Consider the following 14,639-nt stretch of genomic DNA (forward strand, 5'->3'; position numbering starts at 1 on the left):
TTATAATTTCTTTTTAGGAATTCACTAGAATGAACGCTACGCTATTATAAATAACAGAAGAAAAATATATTAAGCTTTTTAGATTACTATATTTGCTACTAACATGAATAATACTTATAACAAAAAATCAATGGAACAAATATTTCTGAAGATTATAGGTGAGAGGGACGTGCAGCAATTTAAGTAATAAAATACCTAGCTTAGACAGACACTTTTTAACAATTTAACTGATACTTTCCATTATCTTGGAATTAATACAACCTAACTGCAATGACACTTTTATTTAATCACTCATTTTCACAAATAAAAATAAATTTACAAAATGAAAAAAAAGAACTCCAAACATAAAAATAAGGTTAGTATTTACTACGATTGACTTTTGGAACGTTTTTCATGTACTTATGGGGGTAGTCAATCCAAACTTAACTAAAAAGAAATAATTTTTTTATTTATAGATTCTTTAAAATCTGTTTTTTAATGTGTTTATTTTTACTCTAAATATTAAAAAAAAGAAGATATTTTATAGGTCGTCAGATGAAATTTCTTCTTTTTAAACAAAAAATGTCGATTTAAAAAAAATTTATTTCTCGTGTTACAATATTCATTACATAGTTCATTTATGACTCTTTTAAAACTTATTTTGTCTTCTTTTAGTACAATTTTTTTCTACCCAATAGTAGCAGCACTACACTTTGAGTAGTATAGTTATTTGTTTGTCGTGCACTTTTGTTTACCGTGTAATATTTCAACAAATACTTTTGGATTTGTGATGTAAATTATTTACATGGTATCATTAATTATTATCTTTATTTCATTTTGTATAATTATCAGGGATGAATAAGGTGCCATTTTTAAAACACTGATTTCATGTGATTGTAGTAATTAGGTTATGTGGTTATTGGTACAGACATTTGCTTTGTTTTTCTTTTTTGTTTACGTTTATAACTTTTGATCGGTAATAATATGTAAAAAGTAAATTATAATACGACACCAACAAAGCAACACGCTTAACAAAAACAAAATGTTAAAAGAATGAAAATCAAAAATATCTATTAAAATCGCAAATATCTATTTGCCTCAGCAGTTTCTTGGGATTCAAGATAAGGAACCGAAGGCTGACCCTTCTCATGTTAAGTACAGGTGACAGCGCAGAAAATGTTAGTACACGGCCGACCGATTTTAAAAAATTAGAACTTTCACAAATTCATAACGTTGGACCTGAATTTATCAACTAATTTTGCGCTAGAAATGTTTTTCACATCTTCCATAAACTTTTTTTTTCCCAGATTTTAAAATGCTAGACACGTTATATTAAAGTTGTATGTGATATTTTAATGTGTAGAGAAGTTATATTACAATAATTGATATACTTATCTTAATATATTGGTATACCGTGTGTGTATGTATATATATATATATATATATATATATATAATTTTCGGACGAAAATCGCAAATATTTCGAAAACGGTCCGTCCTAGCGCTCTGAAAAATTGTATCGATCTCCTCTATGATAACCATGGGCTCCCAGTAATACCCGTCGGGAGATAATATTTTCAACTGCCCCCCATGCGCTGTTCGTAAATTGGGAAGGGGTGCGTTGGGGTGCCACCGTAATATCTCGGTGACCGCTAGTCCGATTTTCACAATTCAAACGTGTGTATCAGCAAGTCGAGCGCTAACAGTTTAACGCATCCGGTACGCTCTTGATCGAACGGATCTTGGTCATCGAGAAATTAAATCGTTTAGCCCTACGTTTTGATTGTATTCACCCACCGTAAAACGTACAGATCCGATCTTTCGCTATATACGATCAAATCTGTGCGCTAGCGCAGCTATAAAGTATGAACTTACAAAGACTAAAAAGTAGTATTTCTAATTTAACTTTCGTTATATCAATTTTTATCATTCAAAAAAGAATATTTTTACACAGGAGCAGGTAGACGGTTTTGGACGACTAATAATCCCGTTCAGAGACGCCACTCGCCAGGTCAACCCACCCCGACGCACTTGCAGCTAGCAAGGCGATCTACTAATATCGCTACAGTTTCTATGTTCGGTACCGTTTACCTTTCTTAGCTTTATTCTTTTGTCCCTTGTTAAGCGCGTTTTTGAACGACTCCATCGTCAAGACTTATTGTCCAATAAGGTATAACTTGAGTGCACTAAGTTCTGACGATGAAGCGGTTCCCAAACGTGTCAAAAAGAGAAAAAAGAATGAAGGTAAGAAAGGTAAACGTACTTGTACATATTTCGACAGTTAACGTATTTTGAAACGGACAGTGTCTGTAAACAAAAAAACCTCTTTCAAGGGTTAAAAAAAATCAGATATCGTATAAACATACTACGGTGTGTTTTACTTAACCTTATTCAGTCTAGTTTTATTAAAAAAAATTTAAAAAAATTTTATACGTTTTATTTCAAAATTATCACTATTAATTATACATATTATCACACATATATAATTCAGATTAAATTAAGTTTATTATATATAATAATCATGTACATAAAATATTTAACGTGAATTCTTTTTATTATAATAATTATAACAAAAAGGAAACAGAACAATATAAAAAAAATAATAATAAATAACAAATGATACCACAAATTAAAACAAAAAAAAATTAATTTTTAAAAAATAATATAAACAGCATTCCACCGTTTACCGCTCGATCATAATACTCATTCTCGTAATACTTTCTTTTATTTAATTTTTTTTTTTTTGCTTATTTAGTTTCATAAAAATTAAAAATGTATTTTTATATTTTTTTCTTTTATAATTTATAAATACGCGCGTAAACAATTCTACGATACGTCGTCGTGACTTATCATTTCAAAATCTTCATCGCTCGCTAACGAATCGGACGAATCGTTTTTCACTATCGCATCCGATTTTTTACGACTAGCGTTACTAGCGCTAGTATTACGATTGATAACGTTAACGAGATAACTATGTCCTAACGCGCTAAGGCCTATTAAGTTACTAGCGATAAAACCGCTTAGATTATCTCGACTCCTTTTATCGTCGTAGTCGACGGATTGTACAGACGTCACGCTCGGAACGGCCGTTAATACGGTGGTGCTGGACGAAGACGACGATAATACGTTGCCGGCCGAATCGGTTTCGGAAAATTTTAGATCCGACGTAAATACTTTTTCTTCTTCGCTGGAAGATTCGTCGCCGTTAAAATGACCGGTCTGAAAATCGATATCGATTCCTTCGTTTCCGCTGCTCTCATCCGTAAAATCTTCGATATCTTGAATGGTTTTCGGTGAATTTTCCACGTTAATATCGAGATCGCTGTACGTGGCTAACGAATCGATACTGGTATCGTCGTGCGACGGCATTAAACTTAAACTAGCCGCCGACAGTTGTGTAGCGGAAGATCCTGAAACAGATATAAAAATATTATTAAAAAACGGGCTACTTACAAAATATAACGATCGCACAGGATAATAAAACTTAAGTAACTATTTTATAAAATAACTTTAATCTATAAGCTTTCGATAAGTCCTTAATACCTATATAAAACACGTTAGAGCTTGTGGCTTTCGGTACGAGCACCGCAGGGTACAAAATTAATACGCTAGAAAAGCGGATTAACCAAAAATGTTGCGGGAAATCTTGCCGATCTCCGCGGCGGAGCGGTAACGTCTAGGTCTTTCACGCAGAGGTCCCGGGTTCGAATTCCGGTCGGCAAAGCGTTTTTCATACGCTACAACATTTCCATCTCGTATTCTTAAAGTTTAGAGGTTCAAACCCCGGTAAAAATTAGTTACTTTTATACGGATTTGAATAGTAAACAGCGGATACCGGTGTACTTCGGCGGTTAGGGTTCGGTTAAGCAAAAATCAGGGACGGTCGGCCTGAGTCTGTACAAGACTACACCTCATTTACACATCACACATATAATCCTCATCTCATCGGGCAACGGATGGAGGATGGAGGTCGCTTATTCTTCACCGGCTGAACAGATCGCGACGTTCACAATCAGAAAGAAGAAATTAAAAATATTTCTATATACGGCGAATAACCGTATATGTCGCATTAATAAAAAAAAATTTGCTGTTCGCCAAATTCTTAAGCATCCTGTAATCCTGTAGATCGTACTAAAAAATCTTTATGTATTTTGTATAAGATAATACAAGAAAGGAAGAATCTAGGAAGAAAACATAGAACAAGAGAAATAGATGCGACCGAAGCAATCGTATAACGTTATTTCAAAATGACAATTGTTTATCTGAAGATTAAAAAAAAAATTAATCTACAGCAGCCGGATTGTAACCGTTTAATTTTAGAAATACGGATAAAACCTTGACAGTGTGTTTCTCCGGTGGATGTAAAATTGCTCATCGTGCGGATGAAATTTCCATTAATGTAACAATAATATTTTTGTTATCCAGAAAGCGAAACTTGTACGCGTTTCATTACGCGAAAAGGTATTGAAAACGGTAAGCTTATAATCATTAAATATACTGGTATATTACGCCTAAATATATTCTTGTATGAAGAATAACGTCACGTCTGGGGCGTAAAGTACGAATCGCGCAGACCTAAATTTAAGCAAAACTGATGTGGACATCGCATGACTTTCTTGCACTCCTATTAAATTACATATACGCATCTTTTGCTGCGCTTCCTTTGAATGCGAGATACGATCCTCAGATTCTTTAATAAAGCGGACGGTTACACAATTGCATTCTGGTGGACGTTAACACATTGCATCCCGTTTTTTAGCGGTGTACGTATCAGTATTTTATATTAGTTTTGTTTTACGTACATCCAGTAGTTATGCGGTGTTTAAGCGAGAACGTGTCGGATCCGTAACCGTGCACACATCGGTTCGAATCTGACTTAAATTTAAATATATTGATTTATTAATAATTATGAACCTTTGTAAAAATGTTTGAATTAAAATGAAAAGTACATAAAATTTTATTTCATTAAAAACTTCTGTTATTTTTTTATCGAATTATTATTCATCGTATATTTTATTATTAAATCGATATATTTAAATTTAAAAAAAAAGTTAAAAAAAAGAAAAGGAAATGAAGTCTTGATCCGAACCGATGTGCATTCCCCTTGTAAGATCCAAATATTTCATTACTTAAAATCGTGTTTGCCTGTAAAACATTTTTTATTTTCACTGTGATTTTAATTTCGCGACCGATCGGATCTTGAAAAAAATAACCCTCGTAAACGATTAAATAAAATTACTCTACTCTTTGAATAAATTTCGAATACAAGACCTCATTGTAATCTTTACATCCCCTCCGTCGATCGTAACCAAAATTTTAAACGATATCACCGATCTGTATTCAAAAGTCTACAAATAAAATTTCATAAATCGGTTAATCCAATCCGATACAGAGGAAAACAAAACAACGGGGAAAAAATAAGCTTATTTTCTCCTATCCCTGAATTAAATCGCCCGAATAAATAACCGGCGACATACTAACGGTAACGGGATAAATCGGTACAAGAATACGACATTCAGAAACGACTCGTAAGGTCCACCTATCTCCCTGCTCCTTTGACGGACTGTAACCAAAACCTAACGGCATCAATCCTCCCGTTATATACAAATCCCGATGCCAAATTTCATTTAAATCGATCCATACGATATAGAGATATCGATATATTTAAATTCAAATGTACATACGCATATCCTATCGACATTTTTAACGCTAAAACTTGACTCTATAAACTTACTTTAAGAATAATTTGAGTAACGAAATAAAATTACGTCGATTAATTAACAGAAGAAAAGCGATCAAGGTGTAAAATAAGACCGCGGTTTGTTTATTACAGTTATTACAAAGTAAGTTTCAAACCGATCTGTAAAGAAAGGATGCAGAAACATAAGAGATGGCACGGGTAGTATATTTTTGAGGTCTCCGGTAGAAGAAAGCTCCGACTTTCGGTCGACAACATTCATACTTCTGTAGCCGGAAGCGGTATAAGTCGATGGGAATTTGCGATTTAGGAAAAGTAGAATTCGAATGAAAAAAAAAATCTGTAGAAATCAAGTATTCCTTTTTGAAAGGCAAAACCGCAAATAAAAAATACGATCGAGCCGGATAAAAATTTTGTCTAGTCTGTTCCATCCGCGGTGGTTAAAAATAGGAGAGAACATTCCGGAAGCCTTAGCGGTTACGATTACAAATTACAATAAACAATATACGGTGACGACGGGTAGAATATTAGAAGCGTATAGTATAAGATCGCTAGCTAAGACGGCAGGCATCTCAAACGAACAGGTACTCGTATTTTACATTAACATATACACATGAGAAAAAGTCTACAAGACGGTCGTCGCGTTTGCTTACGACCAAAAGCATTAACGAGTAAACATTTGTAACGATCGTTTGGAATAATTTTGTTTAAACGAGAGGAATCTTTGTCCAGTTTCATATCGTTCTAAAACCGAGGAACTGTCAAAACCGGTTTGCAGTTTGGGAAGTCGCTCCAAAGAAATTGAAAACTATTTCGTCAGGAGAGATTGTTTTCACCGGCCTAATCTGCATCGACTTTTCAAGAGAAGTGTAGAAACAATGACCGGGCAAATGAGCCGCCTGCATATGTCTTTAGGTAAATGCATCTGGTTCGCCTTAGCGCGATTGCATCGAGCAGAATCGTTTTAATTCCGCTACAAAATTCTTCTATATTCCTCCTACTTGCCGCACTAAATACCTCGCATAAAAATCATTTAATATAACACGTTTAATAATAATCGACAAATAAAACGTTACAGAAATAATACCGTATTAACCTTACAAACCGATAAAAATAACCTGATAACATTTTAAACGGTCTCCGCATTAACAAATTTAATATGTTAAAAATATAAACATTATTTCTTACGTTTAATACGACGACTGCAATATAAACACAAATAAATTTTTGTATAAATTATATTATAAAAAAGATATATAGACAACTTCATGACGAAGAGGATATAATAATTAAAGAAATCAACTTACTATTGTTATTTTCGCGGTTTAAGGATAAATTTATTTCGATATAAAAATTTTAATAATAAATTTTAATTCCTTTCACCCTTCGGATCAAAACATTGTATCTTTCAATTCTTTAAAATATTTAAAACGTAATAATATAAAACTAAATAATGAATTAAATATATAGCTGTAACAAACGGTTAGTAAACAAATTATACGACAAATTAAGAAATAAAATAAAACTGATATCGCTAAAAAATATTACATTAAAATCGAGTATAATATAAAATATAGAAACGAATTAAATATTTTATTAAATTAACAAAATAATAAAATTATATATATAAAATAAAGATCCTTCTAAAACAATAAAACCTAATAAACAAATATAATTAGACAAAAAGGAGCGTACAGCTTAAAATGCGAAAACTGATTTAAAATAAATCTGTACGACTAATAGATCATTTTAAGTTAGAATCAAAGAACATATTAACTGCTTAAATAAAGAAAATAAAGACTGTTCTAACTTCACAAGACATATTCTGGAATACAAACATAATTAAAATCCAAACAATTTTACTCGTGTATTAGAATATACTAATGATTTTTATAAAATACTAGCAGACCCGGCAATGCTTCTCTATTGTCTCTATTGCTATATATATATATATATATATATATATAGAGAGAGAGAGAGAGAGAGAGTGGGAGAGTGTTTAAATGAACAAAATTAAAAATTTGATAAGAAAATTAAAAACTGAACTTCACAAATTTTACCTTTCATTTATTCTCCTTCCCCCTTTTCCCTTTCCAACTTCTCCCTTTCACCTTTCTACAAATTTCCTTTTTACCCTTTTCCCCTTTTCTCTCCAGTTTCCCGTTTTCCCTTTTTCCCCGCGCGTAAATCGGTCCATTAGTTTTTTGGTCTTTAGCGGACACACATACGAACATGCCTATATATAGAAAAAAAAGTCTGTTTGTATATTTGTTTGTTTATATATATATATATATATATATAGATTTTAAAGAGATTTTACATTTATTTAAACGATAACAAACCGACGAAGGAATAAAATAAATTTGATAACGAAATTATAAACAATAATTAACGATTATCGGGTTGGCCAAACCGTTTTTATTTCATATTATGAAAACAATTGAGATTCCTTTAATGACATGACATGTTATTACTTACGTTAACCGTTACTATTACTTTTAGTACTGAAGTTTTTATACGATGCCGATCGATCGTTACGATATAAAACATTTAACTTACAATCGCATACACCTGATGGTGGATGAAGGTGCAAAAATGCTTGAATAAATTTAACATTTTATAATCGTCGGTAAGTTGTATTTTCATTATTTATATATAAAATACAAACGAGAATCCACGTCGCTAAAATTTAATACGTTTAAAATGACCGATATATATAAAATAGCACGTTAGAGTGTTTTCTCTAATGTTTTATACATCGATTATATTATAATACACGCTATATTAAGTAATTTTTATGCTGAAAAACGCGAAAAATTGGAGTAACAATAGAAAAGTATCGTACCTTCAAACTATTTTCTAGTTTTCAAATATAAAATCAAGCGGCTTGCTAGAAAAAAGATTTACGTGGAATCTTTTCCAAAGTTATCGGTGAAACATCTAGCTGTTCTGAAGAAGACTTTATAAATCGCAGTAAAAAGACGGCACTGAAACATTTTTGAAAAAGAATTTTTTTATTTATTTTTATCCCCTTTAAAGTCGATTTTTGTTTTAAATTCCCAAATCTCAACTTATATGCCGCGGAGGGAACTTTTTTTTTTTTTTTGCCTACATCCCCGAGCCGGACATCCACTTAAGTATACTCGACTCGGGGACGTGTCCTTTCCGGATCTTTTAATTGCCTGCCTCTAATCTCCAACGTAAGAACCAGGCCCGGCTATGCCGTTCCCAGCCCCCCCCCCCCCGCCGGAGACCGGGTCTCGGTCTTTCCTTTTGCCAGCCTCAAACCGACGGCGCAGGAGCCGAAGCCGCCAAAGCGTATCCGGGAACCCACACCGCCGGCCGGGTCTCGGTCTTTTCATTCGTTCGCACCTAACGGACCCCAGGAGTCTCCGCTCCATCACGGGAACCCACACACCAGGGCATTTGAGCCCTCAGGAACGGAGCTGTCCGCCCAGCCCTACTGTAAACTACACCCCTCAGTATCCCAGTCGTCTTGCCTCATCTTCTTTTATTCTGATAACTGTTCTTACAAATATTGCAAAATTATTCCGGTTTCCGGATATAGCCAAGAGCCACTCCGAGAGCTGCTCCGGTCGGGTATATGCATCAGTCCTGCATTTATACGTTGTTCGTTGTAATACGATGTAATGTAATACGTTGTAATATGATTAATCGAATCGTACTAAATAAACAGTAAATTAAATTTTATTATAAAAGTAAGAAGAGTAGAATGTAATTGAAGCTAAAAAAACGGGGGAAAAATTAATACATTTTCTTTACGTTTATTGACAATTTTAATATACTATGACCGATATTAATGTACATAACACAAACACACACGCACGCTAGTTTTATTAACTTAAATATACTACATTAATTGCAATTATTTAGTAATTTTGAAATAATAAAATTTTCAACACGATTAATTTTTTTACGAGAATCTTTTCTTAAAAAAAAACCAAACGATATAAAAACAATAGTCGTTACCGATAGTTATTTTCACAACTGTTTTTCGTTACGTCATTTTATTCTTTTCTAGCAAATATTAACGATCATAACCCATATGAAACACGAATACATCTGGATTCTTGCCGTAATCGTATACCGGTCGACATGCAAGTACGTACTAAATTTTAAACGTCTAAAATTAAATACATTTTTCTAAAAAAATATTTTATTTCTCAAATACTATTACTATTACTACTACTTTATATTAAATGTATTTTATAGGTTCTATTATTTATTTCAGAGATAAAAATGAAATCTTTGTTATTTATTTTTTGTTTATCTATTACTGCGTAAAGAGGAAGAGGGGTTTTTGTTTTGTTCAGGATAAGCGATAAACTACTCTACCAATCGCAACCGAATTTTTACCCGCGGTAGTGGAGATTTGCCGGTCGAAGCGCAAACTTTATGAATCGGTGGGTTTGAATCGACCGAACGAATAAAATTACAAAAATAATAGAATTCATTTAATTTAATAAACTAATATTACATAAATTAAAAAAAAAAAAAATCAAAAATTATAAGAAAATTAAAAATTTCTGTAAATTTCAACAATAATGGGCTTCCCGTGGGGACTGTGCGAGGCTAGAGCGGTGAGTTAGGTCTCATAGGAAGCTACAGCGATCGTCACCATCAACCGGTAACAAATTGGGCGCCACCCCTGGGATGCTCTTATAACGCTGCAGACAATCGTTCGATTTTCAACATTTAAACGGGTGTATCTGTTAGTAGGTTGAAGACTAACTTTTGCAAGCACCAGGTACACTCTCGATCTAACAGATTATGGTTAATCAGAAATGTACACATACATTATATATATATATGTGTGTCTGTTTGTTATCACATCATACCGATAACCGACGCACAGATTACTTTCAAATTTGCAGGATACATTGGTGTTATCCCAGTGAAGGTTTTAAGACATCGACAGAAGACCTAGTGTTCCCTTGAAAGTTAAGATTTTAAAAATATTCATTATTTCTCTGCACCCCGAGTAAAGAGAAGCGGCGAATCGAAGATATTCATTAAGGAAAAAATATATTAATCCTTTTATTTCTGTCGCCACGGCAAAGTAATAAGCTATGAATTTTTCTTCATCGAAGGTGTGCGGGTACTTCGGTTACCGTAGATGCCGTTCTATTTTTGTAATTTAATTTCTATAAGGTCTGAATACCGTACTATTTATCGGTATTATTCTTACAACCGTCAGGATAACGTACAGTCCGGGGATGGGAACGGCGACCGAAGCAAGCTCTGCTGCGGGTGTCCGAGGTGCCGGTCCCCCTGTTTAATCTGTCCGTGCGCGTCCAGTAAGGTCTCTCGATTGTTGACAGAACACCAAAAAGGTGGGGTCTGGCATTATCACGATTGAAAATCACACCTTTTCTATCGATTAATTCTGGTCGCTTTATCTCAGTCGCTTGTCTTACTCTTTCCGGTTGTCGACGGTAGAATTTAGAAACGATGGCGGCAGAAGCTCACAATCCTACACGTGCACATTTTTCTTGGCATCAAGAAGTTTTACCTTGCTTCTACGACAATCTTTCTACATATTATTGTCGTACGGGATCCATTTATAACGGTTTCAAAAACGGATCGATTTAGTTCGGTTTTACCGACGATTCGAATATGAAAATTTGATCCGTCAAATTATTTCCTCGTTAAATCAAGCGGCATGCAAATACTATGACTTTTTTATATCGGCCTTCTTTAAACCGTTTTGCGTCGACGTTTAGTTCATTACCGATATCAAAACCGCTAACGAGCCGGTTTCGATCGATTTTTCCCGTTATTTCATCGGCTTTAGTACCGGGCAACCAGAGCGAGGGGCATCATTGTCATCAAAATTTCCAAAATGAAAACGCTTGAACCGGCGTTGTGCCGCGCATAATAAATTACGGATACCGCATCGCATCCGTAAACTCCACAAATTTTGTTAGCGGCCGATCGCATTTTTGCCTTTAAGCGATATCATATTTGACCTTAATATTATCAAAATTATGCGATTCTAAAACCGTTAACCGGGAGAATACGAAGAGACTTTAATCAATCTCATCGGTACGTAATAATAAGTCTACGCAGAACGTAGATTGTAGGAGGACGATAAAGGAAAACCGTCGAGGTAAAATCCTGATCGGGGCTTGATCGATTTTGACGTCCGGTTTTTTGCAAATCCCACGAGTCCAAACTTACTGAAATTTTGTTAAAATACTGTTCAAAATGACCTTCACGCGCAGGTATTACACAGGCATCGACACGCTTCGTGATTTTAGCGGCCGTCTTTTTAACGGTCGCAGAGTGCCGATACGGGAAATACTTTAACTGCAATATTCCGTCTGAACCGATCGATTACAAGAGGATAATTTCTGAACGGTTTTTCTTTTCGATAACCCCTAAGAAAAAATCAGCGTAAGATAAATCCTGTGACCAGACGGCCGTAATTCTCAGGGAAGGAATTTCTCGTCGAAAAACAAACATCAGTAACATTGTATTTAGCCGTCCGGGCTGTTGCAATCTGCTACTAGTTTCAGATGTTCCTCGTTCCGTGAAAAAATATTGGACCGATATTAATATAAAGCGCACCAAAATGTTACACAGTCTCGTCAAAAATATAAAAGTCCTCTGTACTTCAATATCGGTTGTTCAGGCTGTTTACATAGGCGGTTATAATTAGGCATATTTTGGAAAAGAAAACCTTTCAAAATATGTATTCAGGGGCAAATTGGCTATTCGATAATTATATTTTATTTAACGTTAAATTTACGATAAAATAAAATTTGAACTTGACGGCTCGCTAAGAAAAAGTATCGCTTTAAATTATTCACAAATCGCCGATCTCCACAGTACAGCGTTACAGTCTCTTGTCTTTCAACCGGAGGTTTTAAGTTTGAATCCGTCAGGTACGGTATTTTTCATAACAAAATTTTTACTACAAAAATTCATTATCGTTTATCAGCAACTCTCTTATCAGGTGATGGTTGTTGCCGTATAAATAAATAAAATATTCAAATAAATAAATTTATAACTTATAATTAAACGTTTAAATGTAACGATTTAATTATCTACAGATTGTAAAAAGTAGTTTAGTTTCATTTTATTTCAGCGACTGAAGTAGTTAACGCACAATAATATATATTTAGCGGTTACGTTTTTGATCATCCGCTCGGAAGAAGAAGGGATTTCTACGGGAAGTAATAAATGGATATAACAAACGTAAAACCAGTAAGTGAAAATTTTAATAAGTGTAATTTTATTCGCTTTCCAGGATACAAATTGCTAAGCCGTTTATATACATAAGATTTCACTCTATAATACGCAATATTAATTACAGGATTTTCCTACTAAAAAAAAAAAAAAAAAATTAACTAGACGGTTCTATTTGATGTTTCTTTTATTTATAAAAGTAAAATTAAATGAAAAGATAAAGGACAAAAGCAATTCGTTTCACACTCGCAAGAAAAAAACTCTACACGAACATTTTCAACACTCGAAAGGGGACGGAGGTCGGAACGTAGGAAAATGTACTGGGAGGATCGCAAGGCCCGACCGGTCCCTTCAAAGAGACTCGGATAACGGATCGACTGAAGCGATCCTATGCGGTCACGAAGGATGAGAAAAAGTAAGCAATTTGTTATGTAAATTTTCATTCGTAATTCAACAAAAAAAAGAAGAAATTTATTATTTGATTTTTTTATCTTTCCGATTACGAGGGAATCCGGTAATGAAAGAGGTTTTTCTTTTTGTTTTGGCCGCTATAGACTACGTTATTTCAACTGATTTACTTTTTCAGTTTCTTTTTCTCCTTTATCTGCTCGCGAACATTCTGTGATGTCTCGCGACATCGTGTTATTTTTAGTTCTTCGATATCTCTTTCGGTTTCTCCGATTCGGTTACGTTTTTAGATTCTTAAATTTGTCAGAATTCATTCCTTAAAGGTTACCTTACAAAACATTTCTTCTTTTCCAGTAAGATCCGATATTTTCTCGAGTTCACCTACACGGCTTCTTCTCCTCGGTCTTTGATGATTCCAAACAACCTTTATAAGAATTCTTATTCTTCGTTTGTAATTTATCGATTAAAGGGTTTTTCGTTAAACGTCAGACATTCGCCTCCGCATATAAGGCATTTACGAGCAAAATGTCTTTTAACATTGTAAGCGTTGTCGGTTCTGTGTTAAGTGTCTTCTGTTTGTTCTTTTAGTAATGTTATTTTGTTTGTCGCTGCTTCTATTGAATCTAATATTATAGCGAAATCACTTGTGAATGCTAGACGGTTAATCGTTAAAATTCTTTTTCTCGTACGTCGGCCTGATTTTGTCGCTAATTTTACGTTCTAAGTCTTTTCTCCATTCTCGAATACCTTTTTCTAATATAGAATTAAAAACGAAATGTTAGAGCCCCTCTCTCTCTCTCTGTCCTTGGTCTTGAGATTTTCCTGGGAAATTCATTTTGTTGTATATTTGTTAACGTTTGCCCGACGAGTTTTCTTGTTTTACGACATACGCCAAATTCTTATAGGATTTTAAAAAACATTTCCAAACGAATAAATCGCATGCTATTTTAAAGTCGACAAAGAAGATTACATAGTTATCAGCTCTTCGTTTGAGTAGGCGATTACAAATTTTAAATTAAGAATCTGTTCCCGAGAAGGAAAAATGTTTTCTAACGTCCCCTTTGTATTCTCCTTCCTGCGGATTGTTTTTCTGTTTCATTTAATAGCGCTTATGAGAGGATTTTCTGTTACCGGTAGAAGTGAGATTCCTCTAAAATTGTTTAAATATGTTTTATCCTTCTTTTTTGTGTAGCGGGCAGATCGCTTCTGTTCAAGTTTTCCATACATTTTGAAAAATTTCTGTTTTTTGTCGATTATATTGTCGTATATTGCGTTTCCAAAGATCGGCGATTGTTAAGCGCCGGGAGAGGTTTTATTTAATTATTTACGTATTTATTTTAAAT

The 14,639-nt window shown here is 34.0% G+C and overlaps 1 protein-coding gene across 1 annotated transcript in view; it reads right to left on the bottom strand.

The window, feature by feature from the left end:
- Positions 1-2,399: 2,399 nt before the first annotated feature.
- Positions 2,400-14,639, bottom strand: part of LOC142333550 (uncharacterized) — a 144,535-nt gene continuing 132,295 nt past the window's right edge. The window contains exon 6 of the mRNA XM_075380830.1: positions 2,400-3,388. Within this exon, the coding sequence (XP_075236945.1) occupies positions 2,805-3,388 (584 nt within the window). The 3' untranslated portion in view covers positions 2,400-2,804. The remainder of the gene's footprint in view (positions 3,389-14,639) is intronic.

Source organism: Lycorma delicatula, chromosome 13 (genome assembly GCF_047948215.1).
Source record: "Lycorma delicatula isolate Av1 chromosome 13, ASM4794821v1, whole genome shotgun sequence".
Lineage (NCBI taxonomy): Eukaryota > Metazoa > Arthropoda > Insecta > Hemiptera > Fulgoridae > Lycorma > Lycorma delicatula.